Source organism: Cyprinus carpio, chromosome A25, assembly GCF_018340385.1.
Source record: "Cyprinus carpio isolate SPL01 chromosome A25, ASM1834038v1, whole genome shotgun sequence".
NCBI lineage: Eukaryota > Metazoa > Chordata > Actinopteri > Cypriniformes > Cyprinidae > Cyprinus > Cyprinus carpio.
The window spans coordinates 11,281,107-11,301,346 of record NC_056596.1 but is presented as its reverse complement, the minus strand read 5'-3'; the positions used below and the strand labels follow the sequence as shown (position 1 = coordinate 11,301,346).

Sequence of the window (20,240 nt, the reverse complement as noted above, 5' to 3'; positions counted from 1 at the left end):
CGAGTGACTAGCATGTCGCTAGCATGTTTTTAGCATGATTAGCGAGTGACTAGCATGTCACTAGCATGTGATTAACGAGTTAGCGAGTGACTAGCATGTCGCTAGCATGTTTTTAGCATGATTAGCGAAGTGACTAGCATGTCGCTAGCATGTTTTTAGCATGATTAGCGAGTGACTAGCATGTAGCTAGCATGTTTTTAGCATGATTAGCGAGTGACTAGCATGTCGCTAGCATGTTTTTAGCATGATTAGCGAGTGACTAGCATGTCGCTAGCATGTTTTAGCATGATTAGCAAGTGACTAGCATGTCGCTAGCATGTTTTTAGTATGATTAGCAAGTGACTAGCATGTCACTAGCATGATGTTTTTAGCATGATTAGCATGAGTGACTAGCATGTCGCTAGCATGTTTTAGCATGATTAGCGAGTGACTAGCATGTCGCTAGCATGTTTTTAGCATGATTAGCGAGTGACTAGCATGTCGCTAGCATGTTTTTAGCATGATTAGCGAGTGACTAGCATGTCGCTAGCATGTTTTTAGCATGATTAGAGTGACTAGCATGTCGCCAGCATGTTTTAGCATGATTAGCGAGTGACTAGCATGTCGCTAGCATGTTTTTAGCATGATTAGCAAGTGACTAGCATGTCGCTAGCATGTTTCTAGCATGATTAGCAAGTGACTAGCATGTGGCTAGCATGTTTTTAGCATGTTAGCGAGTGACTAGCATGTTAGCATGTCTAGCATGATTAGCGAATGTGACTAGCATGTCGCTAGCATGTTTTTAGCATGATTAGCAAGTGACTAGCATGTCGCTAGCATGTTTTTAGCATGATTAGCAAGTGACTAGCATGTCGCTAGCATGTTTTTAGCATGATTAGCGAGTGACTAGCATGTCGCTAGCATGTTTTTAGCATGATTAGCAAGTGACTAGCATGTTTTTAGCATGATAAGCGAGTGACTAGCATGTCGCTAGCATGTTTCTAGCATGATTAGCAAGTGACTAGCATGTTTTTAGCATGATTAGCGAGTGACTAGCATGTCGCTAGCATGTTTCTAGCATGATTAGCAAGTTACTAGCATGTTTTTAGCATGATTAGCGAGTGACTAGCATGTCGCTAGCATGTTTTTATAGCATGATTAGCGAGTGACTAGCATGTCACTAGCAAGTTTTTAGCATGATTAGCAAGTGACTAGCATGTCGCTAGCATGTTTCTAGCATGATTAGCAAGTGACTAGCATGTCACTAGCATGATTAGCGATTGACTAGCATGTCACTAGCATGTTTCTAGCATGATTAGCAAGTGACTAGCATGTCACTAGCATGATTAGCAAGTTACTAGCATGTCGCTAGCATGTTTCTAGCATGATTAGCAAGTGACTAGCATGTTATTAGCATGTTTTAAGCATGATTAGCAAAGTTACTAGCATGTTGTTACCATGATTAACAAGAGACTAGCATGTTGTTAGCATTATTAGCATGTTGCTAGCATGTAGCTAGCATTAAGTAGCAAGTGACTAGCATGTTGTTAGCATTATTAGCATGTTGCTAGCATGTAGCTAGCATGACTAGCATGTTTGTAGCATGTTTCTAGCATGTTTTTAGCATGATTAACAAAGTGACTAGCATTTTGTTAGCATGATTAGCAAAGTGACTAGTATTTTTTTAGCATGATTAGCAAGTGACTAGCATGTTTCTAGCATGACTAGCAAGTGACTAGCATGTTTCTATGTTAATCCAGGTAAAACTAGTTGATTCAGTTAGAAACCAGCTAAGACCAGCGTGACAGTGGCCAAAACTACTTTAAAACCATGTTAAAAGCATGTTAAAAGCATGTTTCTAACCGGATTATCAAGTTACTAACATGTTGTTAACATGTTTCTATGATAATCTAGCTAAAACCAGTTGATTCAGTAAAGAAAAAACCAGCTAAAACCAGCTAAGACCAGCTAAGGCCAGCGTGACAGTGGCCAAAACCACTTTAAACCATGTTAGAAGTATGTTTCTAGTCTGAAAAGCAAGTTACTAGCATGTTGTTAACATTTTTCTATTCTAATCCAGCTAAAACCAGTTGATTCAGTAAAGAAAACCAGCTAAAACCAGCTAAAACCACCTAAGGCCAGCGTGACAGTGGCCAAAACCACTTTAAAAACACCATGTTAAAAGCATGTTTCTAGTCTGATTAGTGAGTAACTAGCATGTTGTTTTCATTTTTCTATACTAAACCAGCTAAAACCAGTTGATTCAGTAAAGAAAACCAGCTAAGAACAGGTAAGGCCAGCGTGACAATGGCCAAAACCACTTTAAACCATGTTAGAAGGTATGTTTCTAGTCTGATAAGCAAGTTACTAGCATGTTGTTAACATTTTTCTATTCTAATCCAGCTAAAACCAGTTGATTCAGTAAATAAAACCAGCTAAAACCAGCTAAGACCACCTAAGGCCAGCATGACAGTGGCCAAAACCACTTTAAAGACCATGTTAAAAGCATGTTTCTAGTCTGATTAGTGAGTAACTAGCATGTTGTTATCATTTTTCTATAATAAACCAGCTAAAACCAGTTGATTCAGTAAAGAAAACCAGCTAAAACCAGGTAAGGCCAGCGTGACAGTGGCCAAAACCACTTTAAAAACCATGTTAAAAGCATGTTTCTAGTCTGATTAGTGAGTAACTAGCATGTTGTTAGCATGTTTATATGCTAATCCAGCCAAAACCAGCTTAAACCAGTGGATTCAGTAAAAACCAGCTAAAACCCAGCTAAGACCAGCGTGACAGTGGCCAAAACCACTTAAAAACCAGCTTGGGAGACTAGCCAAAGCAACTGATCAGCTTAGGCTGGTTTTAGCTGTATTCTCAGTAGAGAGTTTTTAAGGTTTGCTATGGTAGTAGACAACTTAAATGCATTATAAGTCTTATTTTGTAAAAGTTTGCACCCCCTCAATGAAAGTCTATGGGATTTAAGGTGGTTTTGGTAGTCTGGTTTACGAAAACCATAAGCCGGATCAGTTAGAAAAGATATAGCAACCCGAGTCAGACCAGTCTGAAGGTCTGACCCGAGTTTGGTGGTTCTAGCTTGAAAGCTCTAGGAGGAGATAGTGTTTAAAATTTGGCTCAGAAGAATAATAATAATAACTAGATAGTAAAGTTTGTGTTCAAACTTTAAGTTGGCTTGAAAAAGCCTGACCAGAAAGTTTGAAAAATTTAGAAAGTTTGAAAAGTTTAAAAAAAGTTTAAAAGATTTAAAATTTTGAAAAGTTCAGAAGTTTAAAAAAGAAAGTGATTAACATATTGCTAGCATTAAAAGCAAGTGACTAACATGTCATTAGCATGATTAGCAAAGTTGCTAGCATGTTGCTAGCATAATTAGCAAGTGACTAGCATGTACTTAACATGATTAGCAAGGTATCTAGCATGTCACTAGCATGTTTGTAGCATGATTAGCAAGTGACTAGCATGTTTTTAGCATGATTATCGATTGACTAGCATGTCGCTAGCATGTTTCTAGCATGATTAGCAAGTGACTAGCATGTCGCTAGCATGTTTCTAGCATGATTAGCAAGTGACTAGCATGTCACTAGCATGTTTTTAGCATGATTAGTGAGTGACTAGCATGTCAGTAGCATGTTTTTAGCATGATGCAGCGAGTGACTAGCTGTCGCTAGCATGTCGCTAGCATGATAAGCATGTTACTAGCATGTCGCTAGCATGTTTCTAGCATGATTAGCAAGTGACTAGCATGTCGCTAGCATGTTTCTAGCATGATTAACACAGCAGTGACTAGCATGTCACTAGCATGTTTTTAGCTTTTAGCATGATTAGCTAGTGACTAGCATGTCGCTAGCATGTTTCTAGCATGATTAACAAGTGACTAGCATGTCACTAGCATGTCTTTAGCATGATTAGCTAGTGACTAGCATGTCGCTAGCATGTTTCTAGCATGATTAGCAAGTGACTAGCATGTTTTTAACATGATTAGCGATTGACTAGCATGTCGCTAGCATGTTTCTAGCAAGATTAGCAAGTGACTAGCATGTCGCTAGCATGTTTCTAGCATGATTAGCAAGTGACTAGCATGTCACTAGCATGTTTTTAGCATGATTAGCTAGTGACTAGCATGTCGCTAGCATGTTTTTTAGCATGATTAGCAAGTGACTAGCATGTTTTTAGCATGATTTAGAGCATGACTAGCATGTCGCTAGCATGTTTCTAGCATGATTAGCAAGTGACTAGCATGTCGCTAGCATGTTTTCTAGCATGATTAGCAAGTGACTAGCATGTCACTAGCATGAGTATGTTACTAGCATGTTGCTAGCATGTTTAGCATGTTATTAGCAAGTGCATGTCGCTAGCATGTTTCTAGCATGATTAGCGAGTGACTAGCATGTCACTAGCATGTTTTTAGCATGATTAGCGAGTGACTAGCATGTCGCTAGCATGTTTATAGCAAGTGAGCATGTTTAGCAAGTGACTAGCATGTCATGATTAGCAGTGTACTAGCATGTCGCTAGCATGTTTCTATGATTAGCAAGTGACTAGCATGTCACTAGCATGTTTCTAGCATGATTAGCAAGTGACCAGCATGTTTTTAGCATCAAGTGACTAGCATGCTAGCATGTTTCTAGCATGATTAGCAAGTGACTAGCATGTGACTAGCATGATTTAGCATGATTAGCGAGTGACTAGCATGTCGCTAGCATGTTTCTAGCATGATTAGCAAGTGATTGCATGTCGCTAGCATGTGTTTTAGCATGATTAGCAAGTGACTAGCATGTTGTTTAGCATGATTGGTGATTGACTAGCATGTCGCTAGCATGTTTCTAGCATGATTAGCAAGTGACTAGCATGTTTTAGCATGATTAGCAAGTTACTAGCATGTCGCTAGCATGTTTCTAGCATGATTAGCAAGTGACTAGCACATGATTAGCATGTCGCTAGCATGTTTCTAGCATGATTAGCAAGTGACTAGCATGTGACTAGCATGTTTTTAGCATGATTAGCGAGTGACTAGCATGTCGCTAGCATGTTTCTAGCATGATTAGCAAGTGATTAGCATGTCGCTAGCATGTTTTTAGCATGATTAGCAAGTGACTAGCATGTTTTTTATCATGATTAGTGATTGTGACTAGCATGTCGCTAGCATGTTTCTAGCATGATTAGCAAGTGACTAGCATGTCGCTAGCATGTTTCTATGATAATCTAGCTAAAACCAGTTGATTCAGTAAAGAAAACCAGCTAAAACCAGCTAAGACCAGCTAAGACCAGCGTGACAGTGGCCAAAACTACTTTAAAACCATGTTAAAAGCATGTTAAAAGCATGTTTCTAACCTGATTATCAAGTTACTAACATGTTGTTAACATGTTTCTATGATAATCTAGCTAAAACCAGTTGATTCAGTAAAGAAAACCAGCTAAAACCAGCTAAGACCAGCTAAGGCCAGCGTGACAGTGGCCAAAACCACTTTAAACCATGTTAGAAGTATGTTTCTAGTCTGATAAGCAAGTTACTAGCATTTTGTTAACATTTTTCTATTCTAATCCAGCTAAAACCAGTTGATTCAGTAAAGAAAAACCAGCTAAAAACCAGCTAAGACCACCTAAGGCCAGCGTGACAGTGGCCAAAACCACTTTAAAACCATGTTAAAAGCATGTTTCTAGTCTGATTAGTGAGTAACTAGCATGTTGTTTTCATTTTTCTATACTAAACCAGCTAAAACCAGTTGATTCAGTAAAGAAAACCAGCTAAGACCAGGTAAGGCCAGCGTGACAGTGGCCAAAACCACTTTAAAAACCATGTTAGAAGTATGTTTCTAGTCTGATTAGTGAGTAACTTGCATGTTGTTAGCATGTTTCTATGCTAATCCGGCCAAAACCAGCTTAAACCAGTGGATTCAGTAAAAACCAGCTAAAACCCAGCTAAGACCAGCGTGACAGTGGCCAAAACCACTTAAAAACCAGCTTGGGAGACTAGCCAAAGCAACTGATCAGCTTAGGCTGGTTTTAGCTGTATTCTCAGTAGAGAGTTTTTAAGGTTTGCTATGGTAGTAGACAACTTAAATACATTATAAGTCTTATTTTGTAAAAGTTTGCACCCCCTCAATGAAAGTCTATGGGATTTAAGGTGGTTTTGGTAGTCTGGTTTACGAAAACCATAAGCCGGATCAGTTAGAAAAGATATAGCAACCCGAGTCAGACCAGTCTGAAGGTCTGACCCGAGTTTGGTGGTTCTAGCTTGAAAGCTCTAGGAGGAGATAGTGTTTAAAATTTGGCTCAGAAGAATAATAATAATAACTAGATAGTAAAGTTTGTGGTCAAACTTTAAGTTGGCTTGAAAAACCCTGACCAGAAAGTTTGAAAAATTTAGAAAGTTTGAAAAGTTTAAAAAGTTTAAAAAGATTTAACAATTTTGAAAAGTTCAGAAGTTTAAAAAAGAAAGTGATTAACATATTGCTAGCATTAAAAGCAAGTGACTAACATGTCATTAGCATGATTAGCAAAGTTGCTAGCATGTTGCTAGCATAATTAGCAAGTGACTAGCATGTACTTAACATGATTAGCAAGGTATCTAGCATGTCACTAGCATGTTTGTAGCATGATTAGCAAGTGACTAGCATGTTTTTAGCATGATTATCGATTGACTAGCATGTCGCTAGCATGTTTCTAGCATGATTAGCAAGTGACTAGCATGTCGCTAGCATGTTTCTAGCATGATTAGCAAGTGACTAGCATGTCACTAGCATGTTTTTAGCATGATTAGTGAGTGACTAGCATGTCAGTAGCATGTTTTTAGCATGATTAGCGAGTGACTAGCATGTCGCTAGCATGATAAGCATGTTACTAGCATGTCGCTAGCATGTTTCTAGCATGATTAGCAAGTGACTAGCATGTCGCTAGCATGTTTCTAGCATGATTAACAAGTGACTAGCATGTCACTAGCATGTTTTTAGCATGATTAGCAAGAGCATGTGACTAGCATGTCGCTAGCATGTTTATAGCATGATTAACAAGTGACTAGCATGTCACTAGCATGTTTTTAGCATGATTAGCTAGTGACTAGCATGTCGCTAGCATGTTTCTAGCATGATTAGCGAGGGAGTGACTAGCATGTGTTTAGCATGATTAGCGATTGACTAGCATGTCGCTAGCATGTTTCTAGCATGATTATCAAATGACTAGCATGTCACGTCTAGCATGTTTATAGCATGATTAACAAGTGACTAGCATGTCACTAGCATGTTTTTAGCATGATTAGCTAATGACTAGCATGTCGCTAGCATGTTTTAAGCATGATTAGCAAGTGACTAGCATGTTTTTAGCATTTAGCATGATTAGCGATTGACTAGCATGTCGCTAGCATGTTTCTAGCATGATTATCAAGCATGTGACTAGCATGTCGCTAGCATGTTTTAGCAATGATTAGCAAGTGACTAGCATGTCACTAGCATGTTTTTAGCATGTTTAGCATGCATGTTTTTAGCATGATTAGCATGATTAGCAAGCTAGCATGTCGCTAGCATGTTTTAGCATGATTAGCAAGTAACTAGCCTGTTTTTAGCATGATTAGCAAGTTACTAGCATGTCGCTAGCATGTTTCTAGCATGATTAGCAAGTGACTGGCATGTCGCTAGCATGTTTTTAGCATGATTATTAAGTTACTAGCATTTCGTTAGCATGATTCTAGCATGATTAGCGAATGACTAGCATGTCACTAGCAAGTTTTTAGCATGATTAGCGATTGACTAGCATGTCGCTAGCATGTTTTTAGCTAGCATGTTTCTAGCATGATTAGCAAGTGACTAGCATGTCACTAGCATGATTAGCAAGTTACTAGCATGTCGCTAGCATGTTTCTAGCATGATTAGCAAGTGATTAGCATGTCGCTAGCATGTTTTTAGCATGATTAGCACGTGACTAGCATGTCACTAGCATGTTTTTAGCATGATTAGCAAGTGTTGTTTAGCATGATTAGCATGATTGATTGACTAGCATGTCGCTAGCATGTTTCTAGCATGATTAGCAAGTGACTAGCATGTCACTAGCATGATTAGCAAGTTACTAGCATGTCGCTAGCATGTTTTAGCATGATTAGCAAGTGATTAGCATGTCGCTAGCATGTTTCTAGCATGATTAGCAAGTGACTAGCATGTGACTAGCATGTGTTTAGCATCATGATTAGCGAGTGACTAGCATGTCGCTTAGCATGTTTCTAGCATGTAGCAAGTTAGCATGTTTAGCATGCATGATTAGCAAGTGAATAGCATGTCGCTAGCATGTTTTTAGCATGATTAACAAGTGCCAGAACATTTGTTAGCCATGATTAGCAAAAGTGACTAGTATTTTTTAGCAAGTGACTAGCATGTTTTTTGGCCAAAAGCATGATTAGTGATTGACTAGCATGTCGCTAGCATGTTTCTAGCATGATTAGCAAGTGACTAGCATGTCGCTAGCATGTTCTCTATGATAATCTAGCTAAAACCAGTTGATTCAGTAAAGAAAACCAGCTAAAACCAGCTAAGACCAGCTAAGACCAGCGTGACAGTGGCCAAAACAACTTTAAAACCCATGTTAAAAGCATGTTAAAAGCATGTTTCTAACCTGATTATCAAGTTACTAACATGTTGTTAACATGTTTCTATGATAATCTAGCTAAAACCAGTTGATTCAGTAAAGAAAACCAGCTAAAACCAGCTAAGACCAGCTAAGGCCAGCGTGACAGTGGCCAAAACCACTTTAAACCATGTTAGAAGTATGTTTCTAGTCTGATAAGCAAGTTACTAGCATTTTGTTAACATTTTTCTATTCTAATCCAGCTAAAACCAGTTGATTCAGTAAAGAAAACCAGCTAAAACCAGCTAAGACCACCTAAGGCCAGCGTGACAGTGGCCAAAACCACTTTAAAAAACCATGTTAAAAGCATGTTTCTAGTCTGATTAGTGAGTAACTAGCAATGTTGTTTTCATTTTTCTATACTAAACCAGCTAAAACCAGTTGATTCAGTAAAGAAAACCAGCTAAAACCAGGTAAGGCCAGCGTGACAGTGGCCAAAACCACTTTAAACCATGTTAGAAGTATGTTTCTAGTCTGATTAGTGAGTAACTTGCATGTTGTTAGCATGTTTCTATGCTAATCCGGCCAAAACCAGCTTAAACCAGTGGATTCAGTAAAAACCAGCTAAAACCCAGCTAAGACCAGCGTGACAGTGGCCAAAACCACTTAAAAACCAGCTTGGGAGACTAGCCAAAGCAACTGATCAGCTTAGGCTGGTTTTAGCTGTATTCTCAGTAGAGAGTTTTTTTGTTTAAGGTTTGCTATGGTAGTAGACAACTTAAATACATTATAAGTCTTATTTTGTAAAAGTTTGCACCCCCTCAATGAAAGTCTATGGGATTTAAGGTGGTTTTGGTAGTCTGGTTTACGAAAACCATAAGCCGGATCAGTTAGAAAACATAAAGCAATCACAAAAAATCCACTCAAAAGCTAAGAACCAAGTTTGACAATGCACTCTCAAAATATGAGCTTCATAGTTGAGCAACAGGAATCATGATCGCTTCATTTAACATTCTCACAACCACCCAAAACATAGTTTGACAAAATAATAGTTAAAAATAGTAATAGTTAAATAAGATTTATTTATTTACTTAAATACAGTGCTTACAAGGTAGCATTGTATTTTCCTCAAGCATTCTTCTTTATTTGTTTATATGCTTAATGTACAGGCTGTGCAGACATAAAGATTGAAAGTTTTTTTTTATAGACAATTCCTGCCTTAGGTACAAAGATAAGTATTAAAAATGTAATATATATATTTATGTGTTTATAAAAATTATGATTAAATGTTTTAGATTTAAGTTTGAAAATTCGCTGTAATACAAACAGTGTACTTTACTACAGGAAATGTAAATCAAGTGCAACAATAAAAACAATATTCAAACCTCAAAGTATAGTTTATTTCACTTTTAAACAAACATACAACATATTATTTGTGATGAGGTTTGGCAGCTTTTTTGATTTTACATTCTCAAAGAGAACAGAAAAGAGCACAAATAAAAATATGAATTTTAAAATGAGGTTTATATATGTTTCATTTGTTATTTTAAAACTTTCCAATAAATATTATCTTCTCATTCAGAAAAGAAAATAGAAACGTGGGTTATGGAATTAATTCCTGAGATTTAGGCCAAACATTGAATCACTCGGCTTTAATCTTCTTCTTAAATGCTACTTTAAAGCACAGATATTTTATTATAATGTAAATCATGTAACAAAACAATGCAACTATAATCAGCAGAGTCAAAACAACATCTATAGAGTGGTACTCAATCCAGGACATTCTGAAAGACTGTGTCCGTAAATGAGGAGCTCCTCTATTCCTCATGACAAACTCAATCCAGAAGATGGCGCGATCAAGAGGTTTCATTGGCTGGTCGTGGTGCAGCTTGGACAGTTTCTGCATGTTCTCCCTGTAAGATGGGTTATACAGCACTTCCTCCAGTGCCTGTAGAAACATTGTCCTGTTCAACTCTGCAATATCCACAAGTTTAGCTGTGCCTCTAACTTTCATTCTCGAAAGATTGTCAGGTTGATCAAATATTATAGGTAGACCCAAAATGGGCACCCCATGATAGATGGCCTCTTGGATGCCATTAGTTCCTCCGTGTGTTATTAACATTTTAGTCTGAGGATGTCCAAGCAGGTCATTCTGAGGTAACCAGTCAACAAGTAATGTATTATCACCTATATTCACAGGTCGAGGTCCGGTGTGTCTCCAAATGATTTTTTGGGGCAATCTGGCAAAAGCGGCAGCAATTTCCTCTGTGATGTCTTGTGGGAGTTGGCTAAAAAGAGTCCCTAGAGACATGACAATGAGTCCATGATCTCCTGAGCTCTGCACAAACTCATCAAGATCATCTGGAAGCGGCTTGGCAGGTTTACACTGGAAGCCGCCCATATAGACAATATTGGGCATTGTGGGTCGTGGAAATTCAAACGTAAAGTCATTTCTCATGAGCCAGATGTCTGCATCCCGAAGTACGGATTTGTAATTAATTTCTGATCCAAAGTATTTATTGCAGAAGGAGTGGTAGTGTGAAGAGACAAATCTGGTTTTGTGATAAACAGAAAACATGTATGCCATTACGTTCTGTACACGCTGACCAAATGTCATCTTATCTGTCAGCTCTACTCCTGGTACAGGAACATATGATAGTGGTGAAGGAGCTATTTCATAATGTGCCTCTCCATGCATCGTCCAACGGACATTTAGCACAAGAGGGAGACCAAGACGGTGTGCCAGGAAAACTCCACCTCCAAAAGCCGGATCTGTCAGAACCAGGTCATATTTTGCAGTCTGTAGTGAAGCCATTAAGTCTTTATTTTCAAAGATTTTCCCCATTAAGACAAGTTGATTGCGATGCATCTCTTCAAATAGTGTTCCAACCTCTGAGGCCAGAGATAAGTGGGTCCAGAAGGACAGTTTCTCTCTTCTAATGACCAGGATATGTTTTGTAAATGCATCAAACAGTTCCTTTTCAATACCACCACTATTATAAACAGTGATGGAGTTGTAGAAGGGAGACTTCTCCTTGATATACCAGCTATTAGAGGCTCTTAGCACGGTCACATTGTGACCTCTTGTATGTAATTCTTCAATCAGGACCATCATATTCACCCAGTGACTTGCATCCAATGGAAACACCAACACTTTACCTCCAAACACTTGAGATAATATGCTCAAGAATGCTAACAAAGTGGCAGGAAGGTAATGCATCTTCTTTTTAAACTTTGATGAAAGAAAGTTGATTACAATACATTATAATTCAGTTTTTAACAAAACACGCCAACACTTAATAACTGTTTAAATAAATTAGGTAATCTGCTTTACTCACCACACAAAGTTTATTAGCTGAAAACTCAAGTATGTGACCGACCAGGTAAAATACTGACTGCATTCCTACTAAAATGGTGTGAAACAAGCCCAGCCCTGCCAATATGTGCAACACACTGTGAGCGTGCAAGGGCAAGTTGATACCAATGATTGTTCTGTGCGCACAAAACTTCTAAACTTGTAAATGCTATTGTTCTGAGAAGTGCGTAGATTTAGTTATGTCCTCTATATGCCCAAATAAAATAGTAAACAAGGAATTTTTTCCCCTAAATGTTAGTGTACTTGTTTACCAAGAAGACAACAGTGTCAATAATAATATGTTAGATGATATAAGATTCATTTGATATGTCAAGAATGTCATAAAAAAAAAATCCAAGTATCACTTGTGAACAATATTTTTATTGTATATAAAATATTGTCATTTCTTCTTTGAGGTGTGATGGACATGACATTGTGAACTTTCCGGAGAAATAGGACGAAAGCACACACTGTTGGACATAATTTATACACAAATTAACAAGTGAGAATAAGAAAAATGTGATTTTAATATCCACATGGGCCTAATGTGCCCATAGTTGTAGAGTCATTCATATATTTATTCTGATTGCGTCACAAATCACAAAATTCGACTTAAAACTGACTTATGTAATTTAATTTACGTGGTGTATGTCTTTCCAACGCTAGATGGCGATTAGGAGTAGCATAGGCATACTTTCTAATTTGAGTCCAGATATATGACAGGCTGCTCTTCAGAACTGTTCCTCATTTATTAATTTAAACATTGTAAATTCATTATTTAAAAAAGGCACTTAATTTCTTTTTCACTTAATTAAATTTAGGGCTATTCAAATGCAAATAGCAAATTTTCCTGATCTTTCTCGACCAACACGTGCTTCACTGCAGCGCGAGGCTGACTGGAAGAGCGCGAAATTTCTGAGCTGAGGTACTTTTTATTGCACGACAAAATTAGTTTTTAAAGTTATCAAGTTGTGAATAACATTAAGAATATTAGAAAATATTGAGGTAGGGGACGACTACAGCTTGTAACGTTTCTGGTTCCTTAGATGAATTACGAAAGTGACATTTTGGACTCAAAATAGTCTGTTAGCCTACTTAGAAACCTTACCCTTACCAAAAAGTAGTATACTTCAAGTTTATTTTATTAAGTATACTTAAGTAAATTTCAAGTATATTTTGACTTTTTGTAAGTATAAGTCAAGTATACTTAATTGTCATTATAAGTATATATCTTAGAAGTACATAAAGCCCATTTCTGAGAAGTACATAAAAAGTAAACTAAAAGTATACTTTCCTATTTTTTAGTTTAAAATAAGTATACTAATAGCACACTTGAATAAACTTCTTTTTCGTAAGGGTAGTCAGACTGGACACCATTGAACAATGAACTTACAATGAAACCCACTGTATAAAAATGCTAGATCATATAATTTTCATAACTTTAAAACCTGTTTATGTAGTTTTTGTCTACTGATTTTTTCCTTCTTCAGAAATATGTTTCATCAGCTGAACAATCGGTATGTTGTTAAACAACAGTACATGTACTTCTATCCCTCACAGACTTTTTCATTCCTGTCTAAATGTAAATATGGATTAAAGAGTACAATAAAACAAATAGAAAGACAACACTTCACACACATGTGCACGCACACACACACACACACACACACACACACACACACACACACACACACACACACACACACACACACTAATGTCTAATCCACCCTATTTGATTAATGTTTTTTTTAAATGGACAATGTTAAAAACTTTAATACTTTTTGTGTTTTCAGTTTATTACATTTCTTAGTGCATTAAGTTAACATTACCACCCAACAGTTAGTACTTTACAAATTAGACACTATAACCAAAGATTAATGCATATTTAGCTATATGTAGTCCATTTTCATAAAACAATAACATAATTGCAAAAAACCCAAAATATCAATAAAAAGAAACTTAATGAAAAAATGAACATATAATTATAATATACACTCAAGGAAATGCTGTTTATAAAACAAAAATCAACAATATCATGAAAAAAATATAGATCTGATTACTAATTTTTAGCTTTGTTTTTATAAAATCCCTTGTACCAAACCAGCTTAATGATAAAGGTAATGCTTACTGGCACTAACAATACAATTGCTAACAGGGACAAAATAACATCTATAGAGTGGTACTCAATCCAGGACATTCTGTAAGCCTGTGTTCGTAAGTGAGGAGCTCCTCTATTCCTCATGACAAACTCAATCCAGAAGACAGCGCGATCAAGAGGTTTCATTGGCTGGTCGTGGTGTAGCTTGGACAGTTTCTGCATGTTCTCCTTGTAAGATGGGTTATGCAAAACCTCCTTTATTGCCTCAAGAAACACAGTCCTGTCCAAAGTTGCAATATCTACTATTTTTGCAGTTCCTTTTGCTTGCATCCTGGAGAGATTGTCAGGTTGATCAAATGATATAGGAAGGCCCACAATAGGCACTCCATGGTAGATGGCTTCCTGAATTCCATTGGTGCCTCCATGTGCTACAAACAGTTTGGTCTGTGGATGTCCAAGCAAGTCATTCTGGGGGAGCCAGTCCACAATCAGAGTTTTGTTACCAAGACTGGCAGGCCGTGGACCTGTGTGTCTCCAAATAACCTTCTGAGGCAACTGAGCAAAAGCTGCAGCAATTTCATCATTGATTTCACTCAGAAGCTGACCAAAAACACTTCCTAAAGACATGATGATGACCCCATGCTCTCCAGAGCTGTGCACAAACTTCTCAAGGTCATCTGGAAGTGGCTTAGCTGGTTTGCACTGAAACCCGCCCATGTAGACAACATTTGGCATTGTGGGTCGTGGAAACTCAAAAGTGAAATCGTTTCTCATGAGCCAGATGTCTGCATCCTGGAGGAGGGAGAAGAAATCAACATTAGGCCCAAAATACTTCTGGGAGAACTCCTGGTAATGATAACCAAAGAATTTTGGATTTTGATAGGTAAAGATCAGATAAACCATTACATTCATGACTCTTTGACTGAATGTCATTTTGTCAGTTAGTTGTAATGCTGGAATAGGTATATATGAGAGAGGAGATGGAGCTACAACAAAGTGACCTTCTCCATACATGGTCCAACGAACATTTAGCACAAGAGGGAGGCCAAGACGGTGAGCCAGTAACACTCCACCTCCAAAAGCAGGATCCGTGAGAACAAGGTCATATTTACCATTCTCCAGTGAATTCATCAAGATCTCATTTTCGAATATCATGGCTGTCATATTGCATATTTGATGATGAACTTCTGAAAACCTGCTAAAAATCTCCTGAGCAATTTCTATTTCAGACCAAAATGATTTTCCATGTCTCTTGATTTGCAGTAATCGGGGAAGCAACATCATCCAAAAGTCACTGTCAAATTCACCAATGTCTACAGTAATGGAAGTGTAGAAAGGAGACTCCTCTTCAATATACCAGCTATTTGAGCCTCGGACCACAGTGATATTGTGACCTTTTGAATGTAGCTCCACAATAAGGACCTTCATATTGATCCAGTGACTTCCATCCGCAGGGACGACCAGAACTTTACCACAATAGGATCCTGATAGAGCAGATAACAGAACAAACAAACCGAGAAGGGTGGATTGATGCATCTTCATTGATTACCTTAAATGAAAAAGAATAATAGCTATATTAATGTCACATAATAAATGGTATTTTACAATGATAAAGAGAATCTGCATTACTGTCCGATTTGTACTACTTTATGGCCAAACTCTGCACAATTGGACATTTATTCAGGTATATTAAATAATCTTAATTTATTCCTTGGCATCAAGTAATGCATCTTCAATAATAAGGTTAGATGTTACATCTGCAAGTCACTGTAGTTTGCTACCACTGATAGATTTTACACAGTCTCACTATGTATAGAAGTCAAGGAGTGATAACATATCATGTACACATGACTGGATGGCTCTTTATTGTATTGTGTTCATAGAACTATGTCAGATAAGAGTTCAGCAATAGCTAATACAGAGAGGTCATTCACAATTCTGTTGACTCAATCATAACACAAAGATGAAATGAATTTAGAGGATTGATTTTAGCCCTTGTACTATCTGTGACTGATATTTGGCTGTAGCAAGTCCTAATACTATAGATTGTTGTACACTAAAAGGAAAGAATTTAAAATACTTTAAGATTCATGAAAGCACATGATGTCATGAAATAATCAAACAAAAGGAAACATTTTAAATGAACTGATATTTCCAGCTAGTACATTACTCATGTTTTACTTTCTTTCAGAATAAAACCACACAAACATATATAATTATATAACCAGTTACAAATGCAAATATCAAAAGTGTCACCATTAAACTCAAAACTCAAATTTTCACCATTAAAATACAATTGCTAACAGGGACAAAATAACATCTATAGAGTGGTACTCAATCCAGGACATTTCATAGGAGCTCCTCTATTCCTCATGACAAACTCAATCCAGAAGACGGCCCGATCAAGAGGTTTCATTGGCTGGATGTGGTGCAGTTTTGACAGATTCTGCATGTTCTCCTTGTAAGATGGGTTATGCAAAACCTCCTTTAATGCCTCTAGAAACACAGTCCTGTCCAAAGTTGCAATATCTACAATATTTGAGAGATTGTTAGGCTGATCAAACACTAAAGGTACACCCAAGATTGGCACCCCATGCTAGATGGCTTCCTGAACTCCATTGGTGCCTCTATGTGCTAAAAACAGTTTGCTCTGTGTTTGATTGCATGTCTGATTCCAGATGGAGTATTCTGACGACGACTTTCATACCTTTTATGGACCTTGACACTGTTAATTACTTGGCAGTCTAGGGACTATAACTATGGTTATAAAGTAAATTATATTTCGCAAAATGTAGTGATATAGAGAAATTCCACAGTTGTACAATTGGATTACCTCTGTCTTTTTGAGCATGTGCACAACAGTAAGGCCAATTGTAATATGATTAATGTTGGATGAGGCCAATCAATATTACATTAGAATCAGCAATCACATTATTTAGGTTTATTACTGCAACTTTGCCAAAATCAGACTGGTGCGAATTAGTTTTAAACCATGTAAATTACATTTTAATTATTAGTCTGACTAAGGGCCGACATTTAAACTGCATGTAAACACAATTAGTGACTCAACCATGAAAACAATAGTGAAGTTCATTAAGCAAGGGCAAACTTTTTTTATGCCTTGTATTGTCACTTTCAATTATTTTATTTTTTTTACTACCTAGGCTACCTAACATAAATGCAGTTCTAAATAGTCATTACGAATTTCAGTAAATTCCAGAGAATGAATTTGTCATGAAATATAACTTTATTTCACTAAAATGTGTTTCACAAATCCAGCAAGAACATTGTAACAATGAACTCAAAAATAGTTATTTCTATCATGCACATTTCACTTTCTTTTTGAATAAAACTCTAAAAAGATACCGAATCACATATATAAACAAAAAAGCAAAAATGCAAAGTGTCGCCACTATAGTCAAAACAACATCAATAGAGTGGTACTCAATCCAAGACATTCTGAAAGACTGTGTTCGCAAATGAGGAGCTCCTCTATTCCTCATGACAAACTCAATCCAGAAGACGGCACGATCAAGAGGTTTCATTGGCTGGTCGTGGTGCAGTTTTGACAGATTCTGCATGTTCTCCTTGTAAGATGGGTTATGCAGAACATCCTTTAATGCCTCTAGAAACACAGTCCTGTCCAAAGTTGCAATATCTAAAATTTTTGATGTTCCCTTTGCTTCCATTCTGAAGAGATTGTCAGGCTGATCAAACACTAAAGGTACACCCAAGATGGGCACCCCATGATAGATGGCTTCCTGAACTCCATTAGTTCCTCCATGTGCCACAAATACTTTAATCTGGGGATGTCCAAGCAGGTCATTCTGGGGAAGCCAGTCTACAAGTAAAGTGTTGTTACCAAGGGTCACAGGTCGGGGTCCTGTATATCTCCAAATCACTTTTTGAGGAAGCTGAGCAAAAGCTGCCGCTATGTCGTCAGTGACATCTTGTGGAAGCTGAGCAATAAGGGTGCCTAAAGACATGACGATGACTCCATGCTTCCCTGAGCTTTGCACAAACTCCTCAAGATCAGCTGGAAGTGGCTTGGCGGGTTTACACTGGAAGCCCCCCATATATACGATATTGGGCATTGTGGGTCGTGGAAACTCAAAGGTAAAGTCATTTCTCATGAGCCAGATATCTGCATCTTGGAAAAGGGAGAAATAATTAACGCTGGGGCCAAAATGTTTGAGACAGAAAGAAGTAAAGATGGGTTCAGCAACGACTGCAATCTGGAAACAGGAGAATAAGTAAGTCATAAAATTTTTGACACGTTGGAGAAATGACATCTTGTCTGTTAACTCTGCTCCTGGGACAGGAACATAAGACAGAGGGGAAGGAGCAATGGCGAAATGTCCCTCTCCATGTATGGTCCATCGAACGTTGAAAACCAGAGGAATATTAAACTTGTAAGCTAAGATTGCACCGCCTCCGGCTGCTGGATCTGCTAATACCACATCATACTTAACATCTTGGATTGATTTCATGATTTCTTTGTCCTCTAACATTCTCTCCATCATCTGCATCATATCTTCATGCATGCTTTTAAACTTCATGATTATTTCGTACTCCAGTTGAAGACGGCTCCAAATGGAATGCCCTTCTCTTCTAATCTTCAAGAGACGACCAATCAGTAAACCAAAAAACTTCTCATCAAATCCTCCTGCATTTGGAATGGTGATGGAATTGTAGAAGGGAGACTTCTCCTTGATATACCAACTGTTGGAGGCTCTAAGCACTGTCACATTGTGACCTCTGCTATGCAGTTCCTCAATCAGGACCTTCATGTTGACCCAATGACTTCCATCTAGAGGAAACACCAACACTTTACCGCCGTCTATTCCAGATAATACGCATAAAACCAACAACAAACCAAGAGGTGCTGAATGGTGCATCTTCGTACACAACCTTTAAAAACAAAAAAGAAATCAGTAAATGGATAACACCTTTTTTACATTGTGTGCTGAGTTGTGGATGAGCCTGGTGTGGCCGTGAATCTGGCTTTTAATGCATCGTGTTTTCTTGTGGAGCCTTTGAACTACTTCTAATAGTTGCAAGTAAGTCCCTCAGTTGTCCTCAGTGTGAAATAATGGATCTTAAAACAATACAATCATTGTTGGAAAGGGTTCAAATATGCAAAAGATGCTTGAAAACCAAAGAATTTGTGTGACCTGAAGGATTTTTCTGAAGAACAGCAGGCAGTTTAACTGTTGAGGACAAACAAGGACTGTATGTAAATGTCTTTTATGTGAAATATCTTATTCAGGTCAGGACTAAATAAAAAATAACATGCATTTTGTATGATCCCTCTTATTTTGGTAAAATAATTAACATTTTGCAGAAACTGCAAAGTGTATGTAAAATTTTGACTGCAATTGTTCCTTTATAAGCATTCATGTCATCAACCCTGTACCTTGTAAAAACCACTTAATTTATAACAACACAAATACAAAGCAGTCTAATGTACATGTGTGTGGCATAGGCCATATTTTCAGGAAAAAGTAAAAAGTTCTCACCTTGCAGATGAGTAGTATCTGAATCAGCTTTATATTTTTCTAGTAGTGTTACGTGCTGAGAGCTTCCTAAATACGTCAAAGTTAAGCAATACCTCACTACACATGCTGCAACATCTGTCAAAAAGCTCACAGTACATGCTAAAAAAATACCTTGCAACAATTACTAATTACCTCTCGAACAAAATTTTCATAAACAAAAAATAAAAATACAAGAAATGAAAACCTGGCACCTCGATACAAGAAATGAAAAATACTTTAATAATAAATAGATTACATAATGAATTAAGAATTGGTTTAACAAAGTAAAAACTGAATAATATAGAACCAATAAATAGATTACATAATGAATTAAGAAGAATGTAAATCTGAAATCAGATCTATGGATCGATTGCGAAAGAACTTCTACTTTGCCAAATCAAATCCTATTTTCATAGAATTATATTTTGATAATATTTCAAACCTCACCTAACAACCTGCAACTACTCCTCAAAATTTACCTCGGCAAAGTGTAGCATCCAAAACCTTCAACAGATTTATCGTGCAACGCTTTTAAAGTGCATTTAGGTGAAAGGTTCCTTTGAATGAGTGAGCAGAGCAAAAGCCTATCAGGTTCCTTTAGGCAGGCTAGTTAAATAATGCCACGATAATAGCAGTCAAAGATCTTTGGACCCTGTTTTGAAACTATGATATTTCTATAACCAGCCAAACATCATGAGGGAATTACAGG

General features: G+C 37.4%; 3 protein-coding genes across 7 annotated transcripts; all 3 read right to left on the bottom strand.

The window, feature by feature from the left end:
* Positions 1-9,922: 9,922 nt before the first annotated feature.
* Positions 9,923-12,132, bottom strand: LOC109105788 (UDP-glucuronosyltransferase 2C1-like). The gene is made up of 2 exons (XM_042715492.1): positions 11,880-12,132; positions 9,923-11,773 (listed from the first exon to the last, which is right to left on the bottom strand). The coding sequence occupies exons 1-2, from the start codon at positions 11,940-11,942 to the stop codon at positions 10,184-10,186; spliced, it is 1,653 nt and encodes a 550-aa protein (XP_042571426.1). The 5' UTR covers positions 11,943-12,132; the 3' UTR covers positions 9,923-10,183.
* A 1,466-nt stretch (positions 12,133-13,598) lies between these two features.
* On the bottom strand, positions 13,599-20,136 carry LOC109105791 (UDP-glucuronosyltransferase 2C1-like). 4 transcript variants are annotated; one of them, XM_042715488.1, is made up of 3 exons: positions 19,979-20,116; positions 14,901-15,543; positions 13,599-14,786 (listed from the first exon to the last, which is right to left on the bottom strand). In XM_042715488.1, exons 2-3 carry the CDS (start codon positions 15,534-15,536, stop codon positions 13,956-13,958), a joined length of 1,467 nt encoding a protein of 488 aa, XP_042571422.1. In that variant the 5' UTR covers positions 15,537-15,543; positions 19,979-20,116; the 3' UTR covers positions 13,599-13,955. The 4 variants fall into 4 exon arrangements, with proteins under 4 accessions (XP_042571422.1, XP_042571423.1, XP_042571421.1 ...); XM_042715489.1 differs by lacking the exon at positions 19,979-20,116 and having other exon boundaries at positions 15,107-15,248; XM_042715487.1 differs by having other exon boundaries at positions 13,601-15,543; positions 20,011-20,136.
* Positions 17,223-20,120, bottom strand: LOC109105789 (UDP-glucuronosyltransferase 2C1-like). Of its 2 annotated transcripts, none has more exons than XM_042715491.1 (2): positions 20,011-20,120; positions 17,223-18,905 (listed from the first exon to the last, which is right to left on the bottom strand). In XM_042715491.1, exon 2 carries the CDS (start codon positions 18,890-18,892, stop codon positions 17,315-17,317), a length of 1,578 nt encoding a protein of 525 aa, XP_042571425.1. In that variant the 5' UTR covers positions 18,893-18,905; positions 20,011-20,120; the 3' UTR covers positions 17,223-17,314. The 2 variants fall into 2 exon arrangements, with proteins under 2 accessions (XP_042571425.1, XP_042571424.1); XM_042715490.1 differs by having other exon boundaries at positions 19,979-20,116.
* Positions 20,137-20,240: the final 104 nt, after the last annotated feature.

Coding starts and splice junctions, on each gene's coding strand:
- LOC109105788 (XM_042715492.1), bottom strand. CDS start 11,942: ATGCAGTCAGTATTTTACCTGGTCGGTCACATACTTGAGTTTTCAGCT. Junction 11,774..11,879: donor CAGCTAATAAACTTTGTGTG/GTGAGTAAAGCA, acceptor CTTTCATCAAAG/TTTAAAAAGAAGATGCATTA.
- LOC109105791 (XM_042715487.1), bottom strand. CDS start 15,536: ATGAAGATGCATCAATCCACCCTTCTCGGTTTGTTTGTTCTGTTATCT.
- LOC109105789 (XM_042715491.1), bottom strand. CDS start 18,892: ATGCACCATTCAGCACCTCTTGGTTTGTTGTTGGTTTTATGCGTATTA.